At 39.6% G+C, this 26,743-nt stretch overlaps 1 protein-coding gene across 3 annotated transcripts in view; it reads left to right on the forward strand.

Annotated features, from left to right (window-relative positions):
• The window catches only part of rnf111 (ring finger protein 111), a 144,613-nt gene extending 118,321 nt beyond the window's left edge, over positions 1-26,292 (forward strand). For 2 of the 3 annotated variants that reach the window (XM_073032930.1, XM_073032929.1), the window contains exons 6-14: positions 2,186-2,490; positions 8,699-8,945; positions 10,211-10,532; positions 14,769-14,894; positions 15,490-15,622; positions 23,805-23,885; positions 23,995-24,090; positions 24,255-24,376; positions 25,146-26,292. In XM_073032930.1, the coding sequence (XP_072889031.1) occupies positions 2,186-2,490; positions 8,699-8,945; positions 10,211-10,532; positions 14,769-14,894; positions 15,490-15,622; positions 23,805-23,885; positions 23,995-24,090; positions 24,255-24,376; positions 25,146-25,263 (1,550 nt within the window). In that variant the 3' untranslated portion in view covers positions 25,264-26,292. The remainder of the gene's footprint in view (positions 1-2,185; positions 2,491-8,698; positions 8,946-10,210; positions 10,533-14,768; positions 14,895-15,489; positions 15,623-23,804; positions 23,886-23,994; positions 24,091-24,254; positions 24,377-25,145) is intronic. The other variant, XM_073032931.1, reaches the window with a different exon arrangement.
• The last annotated feature ends 451 nt before the right edge of the window (positions 26,293-26,743 follow it).

The following is a 26,743-nucleotide window of genomic DNA, read 5'->3' on the forward strand; positions in this document are numbered from 1 at the left end:
CCACAAAGAGATTTTTCACGGTGTTCAACAGAGGTATACTCCAGCTCAAAGCAAGGTCAGTAAGGGTGGGGAGAGCCAGCCAAGCATAAAAGAAGGCATCAAACTTAAAGCTTGTGTGTTCAAAGTCGCCAAGAGTAGTGGGACAAACTGGAAGATTGGCAAAACTTTAAAAAGCAACCAAGAACCACAAAGTGAGCAATAAAGAAAGAGAAGATAGATTATGAAAATAAACTATCTCAAAATATAAAAACAAACAGTAGAAGTTTTTATAGTTATATAAAGCAGAAAAGGGTGGCTAAAGAGAATGTTGGTCCCTTGGAGGACGAAAAGGGGGAATTGATTTTGGGTAATAAGGAAATGGCAGAGGCTTTGATTGACTATTTTGTGTTGGTCTTCACAGTGGAGGACACATTAGACATGCCAAAGAAAGATGATATGGCTGCGATGGGAGGTGAAAACCTCAATACAATAGCTATCACTAACGAGGTAGTACTGAGCAAACTTGTGGGCATAAAATTAGACAAGTCCAATGGTCCTAATGGAATGCATCCCAGGGTACTGAAGGAAATGGCAAAGGTTATAGTAGAGGCTTTGTTGATGATTTACTAAAATTCTCTGGACTCTGGGCAGGACCTGGCAGATTAGAAGACGGTGAATGTCACACCACTGTTCAAAAAAGGTTGTAGGCAAAAGGCACATATAGGCCAGTTAGTTTAACATCTGTAGGTGGGAAAATGCTTGAAGCCATCATTAAATTAAAGAAGAAATAGCGAGGCAAATGGATAGAAATGGACCCATCAGGCAGACACAGCATGGGTTCAACAAAGGCAGGTCCTATTTGACAAATGGACTGGACTGCTTTGAGGATATAATGAGTGCAGTGGATAGAGGAGAACAGATGGATGTTATTTACTTGGATTTCCAGAAGACATTCATGAAGGTGCCACATAAAAGACTTATCCATAAGATAAGGATGTATAGAGTTGGGGTGATGTATTAGGATGGGTAGAGGATTGGTTAACCAATAGAAAGCAGAGAGATTGGGATACATGGATGTTTCCCTGGCTGTGCAATCAATGGTGAGTGGTGTGCCACGGTCGGGGCTGGGCCCTCAACTGTTCACAATATACATTAATGATCTGGACGAGGAGATAGAATGTAGTGTATCTAATTTTGCTGCTGATAATAAATTGAGTGGAAAGGCAAATTGTGCAGAGGATATGGAGAATCTGCAGAGAGATATAGATAGGTTAAGTGAATGGGCAAGGGTCTGGCAGATGGAGTACAATGTTGGTAAGTGCAAGGTCATCCACTTTGGAAGGAAATATGGAAGATCAGATTATTATTTAAATAGTGAAGGACTGCAGCATGCTGCTGTGTAGAGGGACTTGGGAGTGCTTGTGCATGAATCGCAAAAGGCTGGTTTGCAGGTGCAGCAGTCTATCACGTAGGCAAATGGAATGTTGGCCTTCATTACTAGAGGAATTTAATTTAAGAACAAGGAGATCATGCTGCAACTATACAGAGTACTGTTGAGGCCGCACCTGGAGTACTGCCTGCAGTTCTGGTCTTCTTACTTGAAGAACCATATACAGGTTTTGGAGGTGGTGCAGGTGAGGTTCACCAGGTTGATTCCAAAGATGAGAGAGTTAGACTATGAGATGAGGTTGAATTGTCTGGGACTGTACTCGATGGAATTCAGAAGAATGAGATAAGATCTTATAGAAACATATAAAATGATGATAGTGATAGATAAAATAGAGACAGGAAAGTCATTTCCACTGGTAGGTGAGACGAGAACTAGGGAACATAGCCTCAAGATTCGGGAGAGTATATTTAGGATGGAGATGAGGAGGAACCATTTTTCCCAGAATGTTGTGAATCTGTGGAATTCTCTGGCAATGAAGCAGTGAAAGATACCTCAGTGAATATATTTAAGACTAGTTTGGATAGATTTTTGCATAGTAGTGGAATTAAGAGCTATGGGGAAGAGGCAGGTAGCTGAAGATTCATCCATGGTCAGATCAGCCATGATCTTATTGAATGGCAGAGCAGGCTTGACAGGCCAGATGGCCTACATCTGCTCCTATTTCCTATGTTCTTATATAAAACTATATTTATAATGTAGCAATGCTAAAAAAAAATTGCCAGACTCAAGTTTGATCTTTGTTACTTTTCATCAAAGATGATGTCCGGAGAGCTGGGTTAAGTACAGTGCCAGAAGCTGGTCCTGGGGCAATGCCAAGGCTCCCATCCTGCTGCCCTCAGCATTCACCATGTGGCGGATCTTTGCAAGGACACAACTCATTAGCCCACCCTCATCCAAACTGTCTTCAGCAACATAGTCACCAATTTCAGCACCACCCTGGTGCCCACTCTACAGTGCCACCAGCAATGCCTTCGTTTCCTGAATCAAGCTGTCCTTTGGAGAGACCTGCTGTAGTGCCCGCTCCTTGTGGAGCTAGTGGAAATACAGGTGGCCTATATCAGGTATGTTTTCTGCTGTTTTAATAAAAATAATAGAGTAAGAAAAAGGATCATCAAATACCTGGGGTGCTAATAAATATTGTTTTGATGATGCAAAAGATGCAGCTTATCATGCAACTCACTTATCTTGGAATATTTGATGAAAACTGACTATTAAAATGGCTAATTTCTAAATTGAATTTATGTTTAAGGTTGTTCTAATTGAAATTTGTAAATAGAATTAAAATATTCATTTATACATTCATATTCTGTTTTAAATACAGCTGTTTTAAACAATTACACCCTCAATTATTAAAATAATTCTGATGTTTGAGTGTGATGCTGTTGAAAACCAAAGTGTTAGTGTTCTGCACTTACAATTTCAATAATTTCTTTAAAAGAAAGTTGACCACACTGAACTCTTGCACATGCTGTGCAATTATCTGAACTATGTAAATGTTTATTACCCATTGAACAGAAGAAAAATTTTATGTTCATTCAAGCTTTTGTAGACTGAGTATTTGTACATCTCTACTTCCTCTTAAGATCGTAAGATATAAGAGCAAAATTAGGCTATTTGGCCCATCAGGTCTGCTCCACCATTTCTTCATGACTGATCGAATTTTCCTCTCAGCCCCAATCTTCTGCCTTCTCCCCATATTCCTTCATGCCCCGACCAATTGAGAATCTATCAACCTCTGCCTTAAATATACATAAGACTTGGCCACCACAGCTGCCTGTAGCAACAAATTGCACAGATACACCATAAAGAAATTCCTCCTCATCTCTGTTCTAAAAGGATACCCCTCTATTCTGAAACTGTGTCCTCTGGCCTTAGACACTTCCACCATAGGAAACGTCCTCTCCCCATCCACTCTATCAAGGCCTTTCACTGTTCAAAAGCTTTCAGTTAGGTCACCCCTCATTCTTCTGAATTCTAGTGAATACAGGCTCAGAGCCATGAGACAGACAGACACATTATTGATCTCGAGAGAAATTGGGTTTCATTACAGCCACACCAAAAATAGTGAAGAAATATAGCAATATAAAACCATAAATAATTAAATAATAATAAGTTCAACATGCCAAGTGGAAATAAGTGCAGGACCAGCCTATTGGCTCAGGGTGTCTGACACTCCGAGGGAGGAGTTGTAAAGCTTGATGGCCACAGGTAGGAATGACTTCCTATGACGCTCAGTGTTACATCTCGGTGGAATGAGTCTCTGGCTGAATGTACTCCTGTGCCTAACCAGTACATTATGGAGTGGATGGGGATCATTGTCCAAGATGGTATGCAACTTGGACAGCATCCTCTTTTCAGACACCACCGTCAGAGAGTCCAGTTCCACCCCCACAACATCACTGGCCTATTTAATGAGTTTGTTGATTCTGCTGGTGTCTGCTACCCTCAGCCTGCTGCCCCAGCACACAACAGTAAACATGATAGCACTGGCTACCACACACTCGTAGAACATCCTCAGCATCGTCCGGCAGATGTTAAAGAACCTCAGTCTCCTCAAGAAGTAGAGACGGCTCTGCCTCTTCTTGTAGACAGCCTCAGTGTTCTTTGACCAGTCCAGTTTATTGTCAATTCGTATCCCCAGGTATTTATAATCCTCCACCATGTCCACACTGACCCCTTGGATGGAAGCAGGGGTCACTGGTGCCTTAGCCCTCCTCAGGTCCACCACCAGTTCCTTAGTCTTTTTCACATTAAGCTGCAGATGATTCTGCTCGCACCATGTGACAAAGTTTCCCACCGTAGCCCTGTACTCAGCCTCATCTCCCTTGCTGATGCATCCAACTATGGCAGAGTCATCAGAAAACTTCTGAAGATGGCAAGACTCTGTGTAGTAGTTGAAGTCTGAGGTGTAGATGGTGAAGAGAAAGGGAAACAGGACAGTCCCCTGTGGAGCCCCAGTGCTGCTGACCACTGTGCTCACACAGTGTTACAAGCGCATGTACTGAGGTCTGCCAGTCAGGTAATCAATAATCCATGACACCAGGGAAGCATCCACCTGCATCACTGTCAGCTTCTCACCCAGCAGAGCAGGGCGGATGGTGTTGAACGCACTGGAGAAGTCAAAAAACATGACCCTCACAGTGCTCGCTGGTTTGTCCAGGTGGGCGTAGGCAGGCAAACCCTCTTCATACAACAAACCATTCAATCCTGGAATCATTTTCATGAACCTCCTTTGAATCCTCTCCAGTTTCAGCACATCCTTTCTAAGAAAGGGACCCAAAACTGCTCACAGTACTCCCAAGAGAGGCTTCACAAGTGCTTTATAAATTCTCAGCATTATCTCCTTGCTTTATATTCTAGTCCTCTTGAAATGAATGCTAATATTGCATTTTGCCTTCCCACCACATAGTCTACTTACAAATTAACCTTTAGGGAATCCTGCACAAAGATTCCCAAATCCCTTTGCACCTGTTTTCTGTAATTTCCCTCCATTTAGAAAATAGTCAATCCTTTCATTTCGTCTACCAAAGTGCATGACTACGTTTCCCAACACTGTATTCCATCTGCCATTTCTTTGTCCATTCTCGTCATCTAAGCCTTTCTGTCGCCTCTCTATTTCCTCAAAACTACCTGGCCCTCCACCTATCTTCATATTATCTGTAAACTGTGCTACAAAACCATCAATTCCATCATCCAAGCAATTAATATATAACTTTAAAAGAATCTGTCCCAACATTCTGCATGGAGGTTGGTGACCAGTGGTGTTCCACAGGAACCCCTCCTCTTTGTGACTTTTATAAACTTGGATGAAGTAGTAGAAGGATAGGTTAGTAAGTTTGCTGATGACACAAAGGTTGGTGTTGTGGATAGTCTGGAGGGTTGTCAGAAGTTACAGCAGGACATCAATAGGATGCAGAACTGGGCTGAGAAGTGGCAGATGGACTTCAACACAGGTAAGTGTGAAGTGGTTCATTTTAGAAGGTCCAACTTGAAGAAAAAATATAATATAAATGTAAAGACTCTTGGCAGTGTGCAGGATCTGAGAGATCTTGGGGTTCGTGTCCATTGGACACTCAAAGCTGCTGCGCCAGTTGACAGTGTTGTTAAGAAGGCGTATGGTATGGTAGCATTCATTAACTGTGGGATTGAGTTCAAGAGCTATGAGATAATATTACAACTATATAAGACCTTGGTCAGGCCCCACTTGGAGTACTGTGTCCAGTTCTGGTCACCTCACCACAGGAAGGATGTGGATACCATAGAGAGAGTGCAGAGGAAATTTACAAGGATGTTGCCTGGATTGGAGGGCATACCTTATGGGAATTGGTTGAGTATACTTGGCCTTTTCTCCTGGTAGCGACAGAGGATGAGAGGTAACCTGATAAAGGTGTTCAAGATGATGAGGGGCATAGATTGTGTGAATAGCCAGAGGTTGTTTCCCAGGGCTAGGGAAATTCTAGACTGTTTCCAGAGTAGGTTATATGGTCGGCACGACATTGTGAGCCAAAGTGCCTGTAATGTTTTGTAAATTTCTATGTTCTAACACAGACCCCTGTGGAACACCACTCGTCACTGGCAGCCAACCAAAAAAGGCTTCCTTTATTCCCACTCTTTGCCTCCTGCCAATCAGCCTCCGCTTTATCCATGCTGGAATCTTTCCTGTGATACCCTAAACTCGTAGCTTGTAGCAGCCTAGTGTGGTGCCTTGTCAAAGCCTTTTGAAAATCCAAGTACACAACGTCCACTAATTCTCCTTTGTCTGTCCTGCTTAAATTGGTGGTGAGCTGCTGCTTTGAAACACTGCAGTCCCCAAGGTGTGGATGTGCCCACAATAGTGTTGGGGAAGCTATTTTGACCCATTGACAGCAAAAGACTGGTGATAGATTTCCAAATCAGAAGGCTGTGATGCTTGGAGGGCAACTTCCAGATAGTGGTGTTCCTATGCTTTTACTGCCCTTGTCCTTCTAAACTCATGACATCTGCAAGCTAGAAGGTGCTCTCTGAGAAGTTTGGGCAACTTGCTGGTGGTGCATTCTGTAGATGGTACAATTTATGTATCGGTGACAGAGTGAATGTATAGTTGTGGATAGGGTCCCTATCAATCAAGTTACTTTGTCCCATATGGTCTCAATTGTTGAAGATGCAATCATCATGGAAAGTGGAGAGTATTCTATTACACTCCTGACTCGCAGAAAACAGAGTGGGAATAAAGGGATCCTATTCTGGCTGGCTGCCGGTTACCAGTGGAGTTCCACAGGGGTCAGTGATGGGTCTGCTGCTTTTTATGATGTATGTCAATGACTGAGATTAATGGATTTGTGGCTAAATTTGCCGATGATACAAAGATAGGTAGAGGAGCAGGTAGTGTTGAGGAAACATAGTTTAGGGGAATGGGCAAAGAAGTGGCAAATGAAATAGTGTTGGGAAAGTCATGCACTTTGGTGGAAGAAATAAAAGGGCAGACTATTATTGAGATGGGGAGAGAATTCAAAATGCAGAGATGCAAAGGACTTGGGATCCTTGTGCAAGATACCCTAAAGGTTGAGTAACCTCCAGGTTGAGTTGGTTGTGAAGAAGACAAATGCAACGTTGGCATTCATTTCTAGAGGTATAGAATATAAGAGCAGGGATGTGATTTTGAGGCTCTATAAGGCACTCGTGAGACTACACTAAGAATTTTGTGTGGAGTTTTGGGCTCCTTATTTTAGAAAGAATATACTGAGAGGGTTCAGAGAAGATTCACAAGAATGATTACAGGAATGAAAGGGTTACCATATGAGGAACTTCTGGCAGCTTTTGGGCTGTATTCCCTGGAGTTCAGGAGAATGAGGGGGGATCTCATAGAAACATTGCAAATGTTAAAAGGCCTGAACAGTTTAGATATGGCAAAGTTATTTCCCACGGTAGGGGAGTCCAGGACAAGAGGGCACGACTTCAGAGTTGAAATACGTCCGTTTAGAACAGAGATGCAGATAAATTACTTTAGCCAGAGGGTGATAAATCTGTGGAATTTGTTGCCACGAGCAGCTGTAGAGGCCAAGTCATTGGGTGCATTTAAGGCAGAGATAGATAGGTTCTTGATTAGCCAGGGCATCAAAGGGTATGGGAAGAAGGCAGGAGTGGGGATGATTGGAAGAATTGGATCAGCCCATGATTGAATGTGGAGCAGACTCAAGGGCTGAATGGCCTACTTCTAGTCCTATATTTTATGGTCTTATGGATGTAGATGGTGGATAGGCTGTGAAGAGTCAGGAGCTGAATTACTCACTGCAAGAATCTTGGACTCTGACCCATCTTTTACCATCCTTTACCACATTGTGTATGTGGTTACAACAGCATGGAAAAACCCCTACATTCCTATAAATAGTAATGGGGATACATTAACGGTAACAGTTTCTTGAATTAATTAACATTAAGATGAGGCATAAACACATGAAGGAGCTATGGCTAATAGTACTAAAGATAATCAAGTGAATATGAGGAAATCTGAGGAGATTAACTAAACTGATATGTTAAGGTGAAATAGCCATGAATAATGTAGATATGCAAAGAATAATCCAGTAAAGATGACCATCATTGAAAGACTTAAGAGAGGAAAATAAATTCCAACAGAAGAAGCTAGGATAATTTGTGATATGTATTCCAATATGTTGAGCTCATAATATTCATAGTGATGTAGTTTACGTCAGGAAAGTCAGTTTTGATTTGTACATTTTAAGTTTTATTTGAGAGAGAAGATGGCAAAAGGCTTCTTCTTAAACCCATAACCCCTACTGGGGCAAGAGTCCTCTGTACTGGCCAGTCTTTCAAGGTGTAGCCCATTAATGGACAATAGTCTCTCAGGGATGAGGTCTTTGAAGTTTCTGTTGACTTTTCTGTAGTGCTGGGTTTTTATGGGATGGGGTTGCTAGCCCCATGCCCAACCCTCCTCCTCCAGCAGCCAGGCCTGGGAACGTCCATGGAGGAGTTGAAGGACCTTTAACTAATCATTTGTTGCTGTTTTACAATGTCTAAGGCCTTACTTGGTAGAGAACAATAAATGCTGAACATAACAGTAGGGTCACTTAAGAGACTCCAGGAGCTTAGAAAAATAGAGGGCTATAGGTAACCTTAGGTAATTTCTAATGTAAGTATGTGTTCGGCACAGCATTGTGGGCCGAAGGGCCTGTATTGTGCTGTAGGTTTTCTGTATTTCTGTGTTTCTATAATAATGGAAATTATAGACAATATGTTGTGTAATTCTGTAATTTAAATCTTCTCTTTAAACAGACTGTGCCTGTTGATTTAAGTAGCGGTGCTGTTAGAAGCCATGGAAATGGGAGTTTCCATGGTACTTCTGCATTTGATCCTTGCTGTCCTGGAAATTCCTCACGAACTACAGTCTATGGCGCACAAGCAACACCTGGAACAAGCCAGCCTGTGACTGTTGAAGGATATAGTTCTGGGATGGTAGGACAGTCTCAAGGTCAACCACAGCCTCCACTTGCTTCTTGTCGACATTATATTCACCCTACCTGTAAGCCTCGGTTTTTATGGGTTTTTTTGAAATGCCATCTTGTAAAGTTCACTTAGAGTCTAAGCATTTATTGTTCTGTGTGGACAGCAAACTTTATCTGAAAAATGTAGTAATGATAAAATTAGTCATATGTACAATATAAATGTTATGGTTCTTTAAATAAATGGGTATTTTTAGTTGCAGTTATTATGAGGCTAAATTTACCTGACTACAATTTTTTGTACGATCACCGAGTTACCTTTAAGGTTGGGTAAGGCTTTGAGATAAAATCAGGAAATGGCAGGATATTCAGCAGGTCAAATGGCTCTGTGAAGATAGAAACTGTTAATATTTGTGGTCGATGACCTTTCATTAAATCTGTCTTGGTTCTTCATATTTAATGCCTCTTTAGAGTTACATTGATTTCCAGGATTTTTCAAATCTGAGAAATAGATTGGCTTGTTTTCCTTGGTAAGGAAGACCACTTCCTACGCAAATTAGGCAAAGATTTGAACTTTACTCCTGGAAAATAAGAGAGCAAATTCCCTTTTACATTGCACAGTGCCTGATTATCTTTCTGTTACTAGTTCTGCAGAGCAAATTCTGCACTTTTTCAAATTATTGCTGAATTGTGAACATCCTAGTTATTGTTTTAGAACTAGTCATGAAAGAAAAAGTTTTGAGATAATTAGCGGATTCCATTGAGATGTGGAACGAGCTGCTAATGGTACCACCAATAAATTTGTTTGTCATCTGCTTTCTGCTTTGTTCAGTAATCCACAATGTGAGCATGAGTGTTTCTGGTGACGATGTGCGGATTAAATGATGCAGTGAGTTAACCAGTGGAAAAAATACCACTGAATCCACCAACTGGCTTTGAACCTGCTGCACAAAATTAGCTCTTATACCATTTTGTTAATATTCTTATTCTACTGTGCCTTTTTTAATGTTGTGGACTCGCATGTTCCAAAGCGAATGCTGCTCTCCTTGATGACATGCAAGCTCATTCTGCTCTGATCCATGAAATTTTATTCTCGGAGTTAAAACATAATAAATGGCTAAATAAATGTCAGATAAAGAATTTTCAACAACATGGGCTCTGTTCTTTTAAAAGGGAGTTGATGATAAATAGTTAGAATAGTCAGCAATATTAAATAGAATTTTCTAAAGTTCCTTTGATTATTCATTGTATCCCAATAGTGTTTTTGGAAATTCTGCTTTTTTTACAGAGGATATTTCAGGTTAATGGCCATTCTTGATTCTGTTTATTGTCTTTTCCCCCCCAGATGCCCCATTGTCAAGAGCACTGCACCACCAAGCTCCCACATGCCCTCATGCACATGGAAATCCTCCCCCTCCGCCACAGCCTCCTCCCCAACCAGAGTATGCTATTCCACACCCGGTGCACCCTTTCCATCCACAGCTTTCCTCTCATCCTTCAACTCATACTGTACCACCAGCTGCTCCCCCACCTCCGCATCTTCCTGCAACAGCAGCAACCATGTCACACCATATCCCTACTGCACCACCTTCTTCTCAGAGACTACACCATCATGAAATGCTTCAGAGAATGGAAGTTCAGCGAAGAAGAATGATGCAGCACCCAACGTAAGTTGAATGTTTTGTTTGCACCGAATTTTTATTGCACAATAAAAATGGGGCATTTATTTTAAGTCATAAATGCTTGCAAATTTCCATATAGCCCTTCAAAAGTTAAAAATATATTATCTTGTTTTAACATTTGGTTTTCTAAGCTGAAATACACATAGCCCATGCTATGGTTAAGCTTGTGTGTTTATTTTCATCAGTTTAAATTAAACCATCACAATCCACAATTCAAAACATGAACAGTTAACACCCTGTCTGATAAAACTAAACATGTTTTCTTAGTGTTGTTACATCCTCCATTAGATAAACAGAGTGCTAACCACCACATTTTCTAGAATCACAAAGGAGCTGAAAGAACTTCATATGTGTTTCATTAGTGCTTTTGTTTCAGTGGCCTTTGAGAATATCTGCATATCCTGCAAGCTGCACCAGATATCAAAAAACAAATGGCCACAACAGTCACTTAAGTTGATTGTAGGATAATTGATTAAAATATACCATTACTGAAGGTTTTTATTTAATGAAGCTTCCATCTTGTTAAGCTGCTGCAGCAAGAACTACTTTCGGACCTTCATAATCTGATGCAAATTTGAAGAATAGTCAACAATACCCACAACGGCTTATTGAATCTTTTGTCAATTAATGTAACCATAGAGTTCTGAATTCTGAACTAGCTGTGTACTAAGCAATGGAAAAGACGATCCCAGAACCTTTTACTAACAAAGAAACATCTGTACCATAAAGTGGCATGCAGAAGTTTGGGCACCCCGGTCAAAATTTCTGTTACTATGAATAGTTTAGTGAGTAGAAGATGAACTGATCTCCAAAAGTCATAAAGTTAAAGATGAAATGTTCTTTTCAACATTTTAAGCAAGATTAGTGGGCCCGAAACGTCGACAGTGCTTCTTCCTATAGATGCTGCCTGGCCTGCTGTGTTCCATCAGCATTTTGTGTGTGTTACTTGAATTTCCAGCATCTGCAGATTTCCTCGTGTTAGTGTATTATTCTTGTTTTGTACAATTTTAGAGTGAAAAAAAGTAAGGAGCACCATGCAAAAGTTTGGACACCCCAAGAGATTTGAGTTCTCCGATAACTTCTACCAAGGTCTCAGACCTTAATTAGCTTGTTAGGGCTATGGCTTGTTCACAGTCATTGTTAGGAAAGGCCAGGTGATGCAAATTTCAAAGCTTTATAAATACCCTGACTCCTCAAACCTTGTCCTAACAATCAGCAGCCATGGGCTCATCTGAGCAGCTGCCTAGCACTCTGAAAATTAAAATAAATGCCCACAAAGCAGGAGAAGGCTGTAAGAACATAGCAAAGCATTTTCAGGTAACCATTTCCTCAGATTGTAATGTAATTAAGAAGTGGCAGTTAATAAGAATGGTGGAAGTCAAGTTGAGGTCTGGAAGACCAAGAAAACTTTTTGAGAGAACTGCTCATAGGATTGCTGGAACAGCAAAGAAAAAAGCCCGTTTGACTGCAAAAGACCTTCAGGAAGATTTAACAGACTCTGGAGTGGTGGTGCACTGTTCAACTATGCAGTGACACCTGCACAAATATGACCTTCATGGAGGAGTCATCAGAAAAAAACCTTTCCTGCATGCTCACCACAAAATTCAGCGTCAGAAGTTTGCAAAAATGAACATCTAAACAAGCCTGATGCAATTTGGAAACAAGTCCTGTGGACTGATGAAGTTAAAATAGAACTTTTTGACCGCAATGAGCAAAGGTATTTTTGGAGAAAAAAGGGTGCAGAATTTCATGAAAAGTACACCTCTCCAACTGTTAAGCACGGGGGTGGATTGATCATGCTTTGGGCTTGTGTTGCAGCCAGTGATATGGGGAGCATTTCACTGGTAGAGGGAAGAATGAATTAAATACCAGCAAATTCTGGAAGCAAACATCACACCGTCTGTTTAAAAAAAAAGCTGAAGATGAAAAGAGGATGGCTTCTACAACAGGATAATGATCCTAAACATGCCTCAAAATCGACAGTGGACTGCCTCAAGAGGCGCAAGCTGAATATTTTGCCACGGCCCTCAGAGTTCCCTAACCTAAACATCATCAAAAGTCTGTGTATAGACCTCAAAAGAGCAGTGCATGCAAGACAGCCCAAGAATGTCACAGAACTGGAAACCTTTTGCAAGGAAGAATGGGCGAAAATCCCCCAAACAAGAATTGAAAGTCTCTTAGCTGCTACTGAAAGCATTTACAAGCTGTGATACTTGCCAAAGTGGGTGCTACTAAGTACCGTACTGACCATGCAGGGTGCCCAAACTTTTGCTTCGGGCCCTTTTCCGTTTTTGTTATTTTGAAACTGTAAAAGATGGAAATAAAAAAAGTAATCTTGCTTATAATATTAAAGAAATGTGTCATCTTTAACTTTATGCCTTTTGGAAATCAGGTCCTCTTTTACTCGGTTAGCTATCCACAGTAACAGAAACTTGGACCAGGGGTGCCTAAATTTTTGCATACCACTTTAAGTGTTGTTGTTTGACACAGTTGTATAGTGTGGCGACCCACTTTCTGCGCAGGCGAACCGATTCACAAATAGCCAGAGCGCGGGGGGAGATTTGGTAATGCACCTCTGACATCATTTCTGCCCGGAGAGGGCGGGCGCTAGGGATTAAATGCCAGCGCCGCGAAGTTTGAATAAACTAGTCTCGAAACGACTTACCAACTGCATGTCGTTATTTCAGCGCTGTGTGTAGCACATTGCTACAATAGCATGAATATAGGCCTTCAGCCAAGTTCAGTGACCTTCAAATGTCTATTTGTCATAATGCTACATTAATTGCAATTTATTTTGACATCCCCATCAATATTTCCCTGATTCTACCACTTATGTAAACACTAAGTCAATTTAACGTACCAGTGTGAATTTCTTTTAGATGTGGTAGGAAACTGGAGCTTCCAGTTGAATCTTGTGGTCAGGGTAAACATACATATGCCAAGTACATGGCATCAGGGGTCAAGATTGGTAGCCAGACCTTTGAGGCATTAGCTTTACTAGCTGCACCAGTCTGTGGTCTGGGACGTAATGATACTCTTTTCAGTCCTTTTTTGGTAAAACTCAAATAAGGATAGTAACTGATACAATATTATGAAATTTTAAAATTACTGACTTTCTTTATGTGCTCAAAATGGCTAGCATCTTGACTTTTTTTTGTGGGGTAACTTCCTGTAAGGTGGTGGCGGTTTCAAATGCAGCTGCCTCTCGGGACAACCAAAGATGCATTTTTATTTTTAAAATGTGATTTTATGATCGTAAGATGGCAGCAGCCAGCCAGGGTGTCAAAGGAGCCATCGGGTGAGATGGAGAAGGAGGGTTCCGACGGTCGGGCAGGAGGAGAGTTCTGGCAGTTGGGCCAAAGAGGGTTCGGTTTGCTGACAATGTTTATATCTGCTACTCAAAGACATCAGAGTTGGTGCATGAAAGCAGTGTACAGTTTAACCATGAGTGACTGTCTCGGGTGTTTCTCCTGCGATCGTAAGACCTTGTTGGATATTGATAATGTGAGATGCTGTAGGCCTATTTCCCTTGTTTGATGGTGAGGCAAATGATGAGGCGTGGCCTCGGTTGTAGCGAAGACTAAGCCTCAAGCCATGGGCTTGCCTGCTGCTGCAATTTAGGTCAGGAGACACAAGAAATGGTGTAGTGACACCCGTGTTTGGTTGGATGCTGGCCTCTCCCATTTGTGCTGCCCTCTAGTGATTGACCAGTGGAATGACAGGCTGATCTGCCGGGAGCTGTACCGTCAATTTGCATGTCATTCAGGGTCTTGGTTTTTTGTGTGACAATGTGTTTTTTCCTTCTCTCACTATTCTTAATGTATATTACGTACCTTAGCGATTATTTGACTGTATCCATGTATGGTTTTAATGATAATAAACTTTATTTTATTTTATTTGATTTTGGTTTATGTAAACGTATAAAGGCTTGCTCTCCTTTTCAGTGATTTACTATGCTAATTTCAGGCTGATCCCTTTGGGGTTCAAAACTGCAAAAAATTGCAAATTTAACCAAAGATTGTTACTTTCAAAACCCATTTAATGGTTCAGATATCCTTACATATTTTTAGTGGTACTATATTTACATATCCCATTTAATCAAGAAGTAAAGAAATAGTGCTTTAAGTTCCATACTTTATAACCTCTAAATGCATTTTTTTAATTGTAGTAAGTCATCAACATAAGGTTTATTTTGTATAAGCTATTGTGTTTCTTCCCCAGTCGAGCACATGAGCGTCCTCCACCACATCCACATCGTATGCATCCTAACTATGGTCATGGGCATCATATTCATGTTCCTCAGACAATGTCCTCGCATCCACGACAGCAACCAGAAAGGCCAACATGGTCAGTGGAAATTCTCCCATTTATTCCAGCAACCATTTAATGCCTTATTTTTGAAACGACTGGGGCTAGCACAGTATGATACTTTGGTGAAAATTTTTTTTAAGTATTGAAGATAATATCAATACATTTTGAGTATATTTAGAAGTGAGTAAATAATAGTTATATTTGCCCACAGAGATGGAAAGAGATTCTTTTAATCTGTATTTTCAGCCAACAACTGAATTGCTTTGTCAGTCTTCTCTGTTTGTATAATGTTTATCTGCTGATTATAATGATGCACTGTGACATTGAATAGAAAATCATGGTCTGAGAAATATTATAAATTATTAGTCATTTTAATGGAAAGTAATTTTCCTGCATGTCACCTTAACTTGTTTGCACGAGGCCATAGATTTTGGAATTTGAAAAATGAGATCAAATTGCAGGTTTATAGTGCTGGCCAGGTGATTCTAGTCATGATAATTGTTGGCCTCCTGAATTGTTGCTAATTTCTTTTGCTAAATATTTTTAAAACTATGAATTGTAGAATATTTGTGTTGTAATGCAGCTTTAATATTGAGTAACAAATTAATAAACTTTTGTTTAACTTGTGTAGGGATCTAGGTATTGAACCAGGGGTGACTGCAGCACCATATCCACCAAGTCACCTTCATCCTCACTTGGCTCATTACCACCCACCTCCACCTCCTCGACTACATCATTTCCCAATTGGAGCATTGCCGTTTATGGTGAGCAAATTAATGGATGATCCAATTTTAAAATTATTCTAAATGTGATAGAACAGTTTCTTTTTCAAAGTCATTCCAATGCAAAGATATTAAAACAAACATTATTCTAATGTTAAATTCTCCTTCATAGAATTCACCGTGTTAGAAGGTTTTGTTGAAGTGTTTTAATTTTAGATTTGTGTGAAACTATATAGTTTGCATTGTAAAAATTTTGTTTAAAGAGATGTCAGGCGTAGTACATTGCATGGTGGTGTAGCTAAAATCTCTTTGCTTCCTAATTTAGGTAAGGTTTGTGGGTGCTGGTTATGCATTGCTGGTTTCACTGGAGGCTGTTGGTAGACTACAGCAGGTATAAAGTAATTAGTTACTAATTCAGGTGGGTTACTAGTTCAGTTACTAGATCAGGTGAGTTTTTTTTTAAAAAGCGCACTGCCATGTTCAAAAGATAGCCATCACTGTATTCTTTCAATACAAGGCTCTCCCCATTTTGAACATAATTTTTGGAATCATGTAGCAGTTTATATCAGAAGTTGCCCAGAGGGATTTCTTTTCCATCTGACACTTTCATTTCAGGTTTCTGCTCTGCCTAGATTTAATTCAGCAACATATGTTACAGAAGTTAGGAGAATCAATTAGATGGTTCCAGGCTGATTAAAGTGCTGATATCCAAATAAATGAACAGATGTTATTCAGCTATTACCTCCAACAAAAACAGGCATCAGTGAGTTCTGAGCTATGTCATTGCTAGACTTTGGAAGTATCTCGCTGAACTAATTCTTATTAATGGGAGATGCACTGCAGGATAGCAACATAATGAATACTTTGACATTGAAAGATTACAGTATAAAAATGAGTGCATTTGGATTTTACACAATATAATTTTACATGTGAGAAGATCTGATTTTGGATTCTGGTTTATTAATTAGTCAGTTATTTATATAGCACTTTTAGCCCTTTACAGGGATGTTATCAAAGCCACAGAAAGAAGCTTGGTTATTGATGTAGATATAGATTTAAAGGAATGTAATACAGAAGGTTTTAAAGAAGCTTTTCAAAAATTTTGGAGGAGAATAAATGAAAGCACTTTGCAATGCTTTCTAAAAGTATTGTTACCTGTAGATGTATGTAAATCAGGAATTAGAAAATTAAGGAGTTACTGGAAGGTTATATATAGGCTTGAGCTTACTTGACATGGGAAAGAGTGGGGCCATGGAGGAGTGTTAGAAATAAGTAAAGAGTCAAGGTTTATATGGAACCAGGAACCTATGTAGACCACATACCATAGGAATAGGACTTTTGGCCCATCGAATCTTCTCCACCATTTGATCAAAGTTGATGCAATTTTCCTCTCAGCTTCATCTTCCTGCCTTCTCCTCATAACCTTTGTTCTTACTAATCAAGAACTTGTCAATCTCCGCTTTAAATGCACCCAATAACTTGACCTGTTGCAATGAATTCCACAGATTCGCCACCTTCTGGCTAAAGAAATTCCTCTTCACCTATGTCCTAAAGGGATGTTCTTCTATTCCGAAGCTGTGCCCTCTGGTTCTAGACTCTCCTGCTACTGGAAACATCTTCTCCATGTCCTGTCTAGGCAGTTCAATTCTTCATTGATTTCAATGAGATCCCCCTCTAAGTACAGGTCCAGAGCTCCTCATTCATGAACCCTTTCATTCTTGTAAATTCCATCTGAACCCTATCATATGCCCGTATATCATCCTTAGATGTGGAGCTGCTCAGAATACTTCAAATTTGGTCTGACCAGTGCCCTATAAAACCTCAGCATTACATCTTATTAAAATGAATGCTAACATTGCATTGCCTTTTTGGAATCCTGTTGTAGAACTCACTGCGTATTCGATTTCTGAATTTGCTCCTCATTTAGAAAATGGTATACGTCTCTATTCCTTCTACCTCTGTGCATGACCACGGGCCTGAATGACTTCTACCCAGTTGCACTCACCCCCATCATTGCAAAGTGCTTTGAGAGACTGGTTCTGTCACATCTGAAATCCTGTCTGCCCACTACCCTGGACCCCCATCAATTTGCCTGTCGCACCAACAGGTCAACGGAGGGCGCCGTCTCCGCTGCACTTCACTCTGCCCTGACCCACCTGGATAACCCCAACTCTTACGTCAGGATGCTGTTCATTGACTTTACTTTGGCATTCAATACTGTGACCCCCTCCAAACTGATCACCAAACTTCGCCAGCTTGGTATCAACTCATCCCTCTGCAATTGGACCTTGGACTTTCTGACTAACAGACCCCAATCTGTTAAGTTAGACAACCTCTCCTCATCCACTCTCACCATGAACACTGGTGTGCCTCAAGGCTGTGTGCTGAGCCCTTTTCTGTACTCCCTTTTCACCTATGACTGTGTTCTAACTCCATAATCAAGTTTGTGATGACACCAGGGTGGTTGGCCTGATCAGAGCGGATGACGTCCAGCACCTGGCCGCGTGGTGTGTTGACAACAACCTGGCCCTTAACACCCAGAAGACCAAGGAGATCATTGTGGACTTCAGGCATGCTAGGAGTCACACTCATGTCCCCATCTACATCAATGGAGCCGTAGTGGAGTGTGTTATCAAGTTTCAAATTCCTTGGTGTCCACATTTCTGAGGATCTCACCTGGTCCCTGAACTCCTCCATTCTGAGCAAAAAGGTGCAACAGCACCTTTATTTCCTGCGGAGGAGCAAGAAAGCTCACCTCTGTCCCAGGATACTGACGGACTTTTACCGCTGTACCATTGAGAGCATACTCACCAACTGCTTCTCAGTGTGGTATGGCAATTGTCCCGTATCGGAGCGCAAAGCACTCCAGCATGTGGTGAAAACTGCCCAGCAGATTATTGGCACCTAATTGCCCACCATTGAGAACATCTACCATAAACGCTGCCTGGGAAGGGTGAAAAGCATTATCAAGGATGCATCTCACCCTAACCATGGACTTTTTACTCTCCTCCCATCCAGTAGGTGCTACAGGAGCCTCCACTCCTGCACCAGCAGACACAGGAAGAGCTTCTTCCCTGAGGCTGTGACCCTGCTGAACCTCACATCACAGTGCTAAGCAGTATTGCACCCATATTGTACTGTCTCAGTATTTTTATATTTGTGTGCTATAGCACTTACTTTTTATTCTCAGTTATTTTGTAAATAACACTATTCTTTGCTTATCTGGTTAGATGCTAACTGCATTTCATTTGGCTTTGTATCTGTCTTTGGCACAATGACAATAAAGTTGAATCTAACCTAATCTAATATACTTCCATACACTGTGTTCCATCTGCCACTTTACACATTTCCCTTAATCTGTCCCAAGTCTTTCTTCCGACTCTGCTTCTTCAACACTACCTGCCCCTCTACCTTGGTATCATCCATAAACTTGGTCACAAAGCCATCAGTTCTGTCATCCAAATCATTAACGTATAAAGTGAAAAGTAGCAGATCTAATGCTGCCCCAGCGTAACACCATCAGTTACTGGCTGCCAACCAGTAAAGACCCTCTGTATAGTACATGAACCACGGGGTAATGATGTCATAGGTCATGGCAGCAGCAATTCAGATGGACTTTGATTTGATTGTTCAAGTGAACTGAAGTAGCTAGACATACTGACAAGATTTCAGCAAATAGTCCAAGCAAGCATTGGCACATTGAAAATTCAGCCTGGATTCAGATAGGGTGAGAGCAAAGTGGTTGGGCCTCATACTGCTGCCATCAAGGTCTCAAAAGCAAATAGTGCACTTGTTGCCAAATAATGAGTTCTCTGAGTACATAGGATGCTAAATTATTATATTCGTTGCTTACATTTATGTATTTGCCTATCTGAAATCAAAATCCGTAAAAATTCCAGAGACAACAATCAATTTCAGATTGAAGCTATGGTGCATTCAACAGTTTTATGGGAGTGAAGGAGAGACCATGATAAATTAGAGGCTAAATGTACTTCCCATATTTGCTCTTGAGGTATTTACCATCAAAAAAGCTCTACATTAAATATTATTTGAAAACTCTTCTATCATTATTAAAGCAAGTTTCTTAAACCTTTCAAAATAAGGAGCTGATTGATAGGAATTATTTCACCCATTGAGCTACAGTTGTTTCAACACTGAAGTTAACTGAGCACTAGCACAAGATTCCTTCAGGGAAGGTCAGAAAGAATTAGTGCTAAATATACTTAACACAAACCAGAAAACTGGATACCTAAAATTTTCAGAATTGCAGTAAATTAATGATATAGAAAAAGAATGAAGCAACCTGAAACTGAGGATACCTCAATTTCTATGAGCAATGACAGCTTGGAAAAGACTCTAGATCCAGTCACACAAAATAATGTGTACTCTTTAAACCATAAGACATAAGAGCAGAATTATATATTCAACCCATCAAGTCTGCTCGTTAACCCATCCAAAATCCATTTCTCTTGGAAGCGGTGCAAATCCAGGTTAAAATTTTGAGGGGAAAAACCTGGTTAAGTTTCTTGTGATTCCTTGAATCATCCTCCTCATCACCCCTTGAATTCAAAACAACTCAAAAGATTAGTCTGATCCTGATAATCCTATAAAATGTCTAATTCTTGAAGGAACTGACAAAAACAGGTTTAGCTGGTGTTTAAAGAATTTGTGTCCATCACGTGAGCTTGTGATGTGAACTCATTTTCCTCTATTCTTTGCACTAAGAGCCATTTCACATCGGTTCTGGACCTGTCATTGTATAATTAAAATTGTTACCTATGGAGACACAAGACTACAGACACTGGAATTGGAACAACAAACAATCCATTGGAAGAACTCAGCATTGTTACCTCAGCTTCCCTGGTCTATTTAATTAGAATAAGCTTGCTTACAATTAATTTTATTTTAAAATTCTCCATCAGGGAGTCTCCATATTTGGGAGGACTATCCTGTTCTTAGCAGTATCTGGTTAGGGTTTTGTACAAGGTCAAAATGCTACGTATTAGAGAGACAGCATAGAAAACTTCTAATGCATTACCTTTTGAAGCCATATTTGATATAATGTGTCCCTTGTCGTTGTAAGTAATCACACATTGTAGACTGGTAATTCCCTTCTGCATTTGTTCCCACTATTGATTGGGCTAGGTGATGCTGGCTGAATGACATTGAGGTCATTTTTATTGCAAGTATGGTATAGTATCCACCCCCCCCCCCCCCCCCAACACAAATGTAAATGAGGAAGTGGTATTTCCACTGAAGAGGTATACTCAACGTTTCAGGAACAGCTTCTTCCCCCCTGCCATTAGATTTCTGAATGGACATTGAAACCATGAACACTACCTCACTTTTTTTCTCTTTTTGTACTATTTGAATAATTTAACATTTTATATATACTCATACTATAATTTAGTTTTATTATGTGTTGCAGTGTACTGCTGCCACATAACAGATTTCGCAATATATGCCAGTGATATTAATTCGGATTCTGATTTTACCTACTTCTAATTTAATTATTTGTGCTTTACATTTATTTTTTATGACCACTTTAATATTTTTAATATACCTAACTTTAAAGGATGTTTAAAAACTTGAAATAACGTGCACAGCATCTGACAGCTAACAGGTGGTCAAGCTGTCACGACGTTTGGTTGAAGGGCCTCAATATATTCCATTTGATGCTTTCTCAGAGGTCAGGGCCTACTCCATGTCACCTAATATCTTTTGGGTGCAGTAGGTCAACTCAGTCAGCCCTATCTATGTATCTGGTAAAATGGAGGTGCCAGTGTACAGTAACTTAAAATCAGCAAGTACAGGTGGACAGCTGGTTCTGAGGGTTTTGGTATTTGCTGCCTGACACCAATCTGCAAGGAGCTGCAGTTTGAACATAGAGCAGGTCAGCACAGTTGATCTGCAGACCTTTTAACCCACTCCAACATCAATCTAATTCTTCCCTCCTGCAAAGTCCTCCATTCATCTTTCATCCATGTGACTATCTAAAGGTCTTCCTAAAGTATCCACCTCTTCCACCACTCCTGGCAATGCGTTTCATGCACTTCCCACTCTATGTACATCTTTAAAAAAACTCTCTTCATTCACTGTTCAATGAAACGATGTATGTTTAAATATGCAGCAAAAACAAACATGGTGCTTTTTAAAAATATATATATATAGATACTGCATCAAAGTAAATGTTACTATCAAAATACATGTATATCACCATATACAGTGGCATGCAAAAGTTTGGACACCCCTGGTCAAAATTTCTGTTACTGTGAATAGCTAAGCGAGTAAAAGATGACCTGATTTCCAAAAGGCATAAAGTTAAAGATGACACATTTCTTTAATATTTTAAGCAAGATTACTTTTTTATTTCCATCTTTTACAGTTTCAAAATAACAAAAAATGAAAAGGGCCCGAAGCAAAAGTTTGGGCACCCTGCATGGTCAGTACTTAGTAACACCCCCTTTGGCAAGTATCACAGCTTGTAAACACTTTCTGTAGCCAGCTAAGAGTCTTTCAATTCTTGTTTGGGGGATTTTCACCCATTCTTCCCTGCAAAAGGCTTTAGTTCTGTGAGATTCTTGGGCCATCTTGCATGCACTGTTCTTTTGAGGTCTATCCACAGATCTTCGATGGTGTTTAGGTTGGGGGACTATGAGGGCCATGGCAAAACCTTCAGCCTGCACCTCTTGAGGTAGTCCATTGTGGATTTTGAGGTGTGTTTAGGATCATTATCCTGTTGTAGAAGCCATCCTCTTTTCATCTTCAGCTTTTTTACAGACAGTGTTGTTTGCTTCCAGAATTTGCTGGTATTTAATTGAATTCATTCTTCCCTCTACCAGTGAAATATTCCCCATGCCACTGGCTGCAACACAAGCCCAAAGCATGATTGATCCACCCCCGTGCTTAACAGTTGGAGAGGAGTTCTTTTCATGAAGTTCTGCATCCTTCTTTCTCCAAACATAGCTTTGCTCATTGCAGTCAAGAAGTTCTATTTTAACTTCATCAGTCCACAGGACTTGTTTCCAAAATGCAACAGGCTTGTTTAGATGTTCCTTTGCAAACTCCTGATGCTGAATTTTGTGGTGAGGATGCAGGAAAGGTTTTCTTCTGATGACTCTTCCATGAGGGTCTTATTTGTGCAAGTGTCGCTGCACAGTAGAACAGTGCTCCACCACCACTAAATCTTCCTGAAGGTGTTTTGCAGTCAAACGAGGGTTTTGATTTGCCTTTCTAACAATCCTACAAGCAGTTCTCTCAGAAAGTTTTCTTGGTCTTCCAGACCTCAACTTGACCTCCACCGTTCTTGTTAACTGCCATTTCGATTACATTACGAACTGAGGAAACAGCTACCTGAAAATGCTTTGCTACCTTCTTGTAGCCTTCTGATCTGTGGGCATCATTTATTTTAATTTTCATGAGTGCTAGGCAGCTGCTTAGAGGAGCCCATGGGACAAGGTTTGAGGAGTCAGGGTGTTTATAAAACTGAGAAATTTGCACCACCTGGCCTTTCCTAACGATGACTGTGAATAAGCCATAGCCCTGACAAGCTAACTAAGGTCTGAGACCTTGGTAAAAGTTATCTGAGAGCTCAAATCTCTTGGGGTACCCAAACTTTTGCATGGTGCTCCTTTCCTTTTATTTTACTCTAAAATTGTACAAAACAAAAATAATACACTAATCTTGCTTAAAATGTTGAAAAGAATGTTTCATCTTTACTTTATGAGTTTTGGAGATCAGTTCATCTTTTACTCACTTAACTATTTTGACCAGGGTGCCCAAACTTTTGCATGCCACTGTATAACCCTGTGAGATTCATTTTCTTGTAGGCATACCCAACAAATCTATAGAATAGTAACTACAATTAGAATGTGGAAGACAACAAACTGCAAATGCAAATATAAATAGCAATAGATAACGAGAACATGAGGTGAGAAGTCCTTGAAAATGCATTCATTGTTTGTGGGAACATATGGGGCAAGTGAGTTGAGTGAAGTTAGCCCCTTTATTCTAGAGCCTGATGGTTGAGGGGTAGTAACTGTTCCTGAACTGGTGGTATGAGTCCTAAGGTACTTGTACCTTCCTGATAGCAGCAGCAAAAAGAGAACATGACCTAGGTGGTGGGGATCGCTGATGGTCTGTTTTCCTGCAGTAGTGTTACATGTAGAAAGATTCAGAATTTTCTGATATTTCGCTTAGCAAAGATTTTTTTTGTCGTACACAGGCTGTGCCTCCAGACATGGCAGGTTACCCTCATATTCGCTACATTTCCTCAAGGATTCCAGGCTTCAGAGCCACCTATGAGGTTGGTACTACCAGGATAAAGTGCATTAATTTAAAGTTGAGTGATAATATATTTAAATATGAGCATCTAATTCTTTAATGTGTATGAGAAAATATTTTCTTATTCATAGGATTTACTACATTTAGAAGAACGACTGGGTAATGTTAATCGAGGTGCCTCACAGGGTACAATTGAGCGATGTACGTACCCACATAAATATAAAAAGGTAAATCTAGTTTAATTTTATTCTTCAATTTGTATTATAGAAATTTTCTTTATATTCACTGCATAAATTGTAATATTAAGCAAACAATTTGAAATTTGTACTGCTTATTCTTTATGTGATTTCTACAATTAAACCATCTGACAATTTAAATTTGTGGTAACAAGGTGATAACTGACTTACAGAGGAAACTGCAGTATAAACAGGAAGAGGAGGATGGAATAGAGGATGACACAGAGGAGAAATGTACAATTTGTCTCTCTATCCTAGAAGAAGGAGAAGATGTTAGGTAAGATGTCTTTGTAATACAAATACTCTCTTTGGATAATCCAAACAAATGTTTTTAAGAATTTGAATAGTTTGCAATACACTTTTATTGATGATTTAATACAATCAATTGACAAATGGATAGAAAAGGAGAATGTGTGTGAATTGGACCTTTACTGGCACTGTACCTTGTGATATCAATGGTGTCCTCTCTGCACGTCTTGGATCTTGATGTATATCAGTGTTTGACTGAAATTAAATATATTTGTAATTAACTACTTTAAAAACTGCATGCCTGTGATGTCATAGAGCCTTGTCTTGTTTTAATGAAACATGATGCTTGTTAAACCATGGAAATGTCACGGTCAACATTTTTTTGTCTGCTTTTGATTAAATTTTTCTGCTTTTTCTCATTTCTGAGAAACTATTATCTCAATTTGAATAATGCACTTTCTTTAAATTTGTTATTATTTGTAAATTATTCTGTTTATGTCATCACACTGATTTTTAATATCCAAATTCATTACCAAAAATAATCAAATAATTTGATAGAAAATTATTGCAAGCCTTATTTAAAGTAATAGGAAAACTGTTCAATCTATAGCAATGGGGTAGTTAAGTATAGTTAAAGCTGTTGTCTCTGGATTATACCTGGATCCAATGTTAAATTAATATTTTCACAAATTGAGCAAGGTTCTTTATTTTAATGTATCTTAATTGTGCAAAGTATATTTTGAATGCCAATTTAATTATTATGGATATCTCTAATATTTTTTCCCTATTTCCACCAGGCGTCTACCCTGCATGCACCTTTTTCATCAAGTGTGTGTGGACCAGTGGCTGACTACCAACAAGAAATGCCCCATTTGCAGAGTGGACATTGAAGCTCAGCTGTCTGCAGATAGTTGACATCTCATTAACTCTTCTCAGTACTGCAGTCAACCAAAGATGGCATGAATAACCTGCGCAGATTCAAAAGCATTGAACCTAGAGTGCGGCTAAGCCACATAGTACAATTTATGCTAGGCCTACAATGATACTTCAGTATAGAGTTTAAATTTTAATGTATTTATGAAGCTTTTTTATGTGGCTTTTTATGTTTTTCCAGGTCATTTTATTTTGCATGGTTCCTTGGATTGCATTTCTTTGCACATAATGGGCTTTGTGTCCTCAGACTTGCAGGCAAGATTAGCTGCTCTAGATAGAAACAAAGTCATTTTCATGATGCCTTGCTTTACTGGAATAGAATAAGTCATCAATCTCTAACCCTGGACTTTAATTTAAACATTTATACTAGATTGTGTATATAGATTGTGATCTGTTCATTAAGAAGGAATATCAAGACATTCCGTGATTAGGAAAACACTGCTGTATTGTAGAAATTCATCAGACAGCAATCAGTTGATGGGATCATATCCCAACCAATTGCCATTGCAAGAAATATGTATTCCAACCATACAAACTCTTTAAGTTTTTGATAAAAAATCATTCTTGTTTGGCACAATGATAAATGTAATTTTTAAGAATGTCAATATTCTATGAGACTAACAGGCTCACAAATTTAATTTGTATCATTCATTCTGATTTATTTTGGTTTCCTTTTTTTTTACAAGTTTAGCTGTTTGGCTGCCATTAAACAGCTCTAACAAACACTAATGTTAAGTAAATTAGCTGTATTGCGTATACTTGCACATCTGATGATTTGTAATGGTGAGCTAGTCAGATTGTAGAACAAGGTTCCAGATGAAGTCATCAATGAGCACACCTAGGTAATGAATTTGAAGACATATTTCAGAATAATGGTTGTTAAAGATTCAGGTGAAATGTTGGAATGCAGTACTAATGGCAGGTATCCATGCATTCTCAGATTTGTAAAGGTCCCTGGATGCATTTTTCAGGGTGACTTAGTTTTAAAGTTAATAAAGATAGTTAACTCCATTTGTGTTTGTACTTCTCTTGATATCAAAAGCATTTATAAAGCCCTATTAGAATGGTGAACAATGGTATTTCATAGTGCTTGGTTAAGCCATTGTATTCCCACAGTATAAAATCAAGGCCATAATGATATATCAACCATAATAGTCAATGGAAAGTAAAATGTATAAAATATATGAAATAAATGGAGGTTTGAATCATTCATGCCAGTTCCTCCTAGGTAAAAGTTCATTAATTTTAACCATGCTGACATCAATGAGCTTACTCTTCAAAGCCGCTGTCTAGAAGCTTTCACAGCCTTCAGTGAGAGGACAAGGAAAAAAGTAAATTAATAAGTTGGGTAATTCTTCTCTAAAGGTGGTGGACATTCCCATTTTAATTTTGAATTGAAATATTGTATTATCATCAAAAAAGTAATCCTCAGCACTAAGATTTTGAGCAGATTTCCATTGCA

Source organism: Hemitrygon akajei, chromosome 30, assembly GCF_048418815.1.
Source record: "Hemitrygon akajei chromosome 30, sHemAka1.3, whole genome shotgun sequence".
NCBI lineage: Eukaryota > Metazoa > Chordata > Chondrichthyes > Myliobatiformes > Dasyatidae > Hemitrygon > Hemitrygon akajei.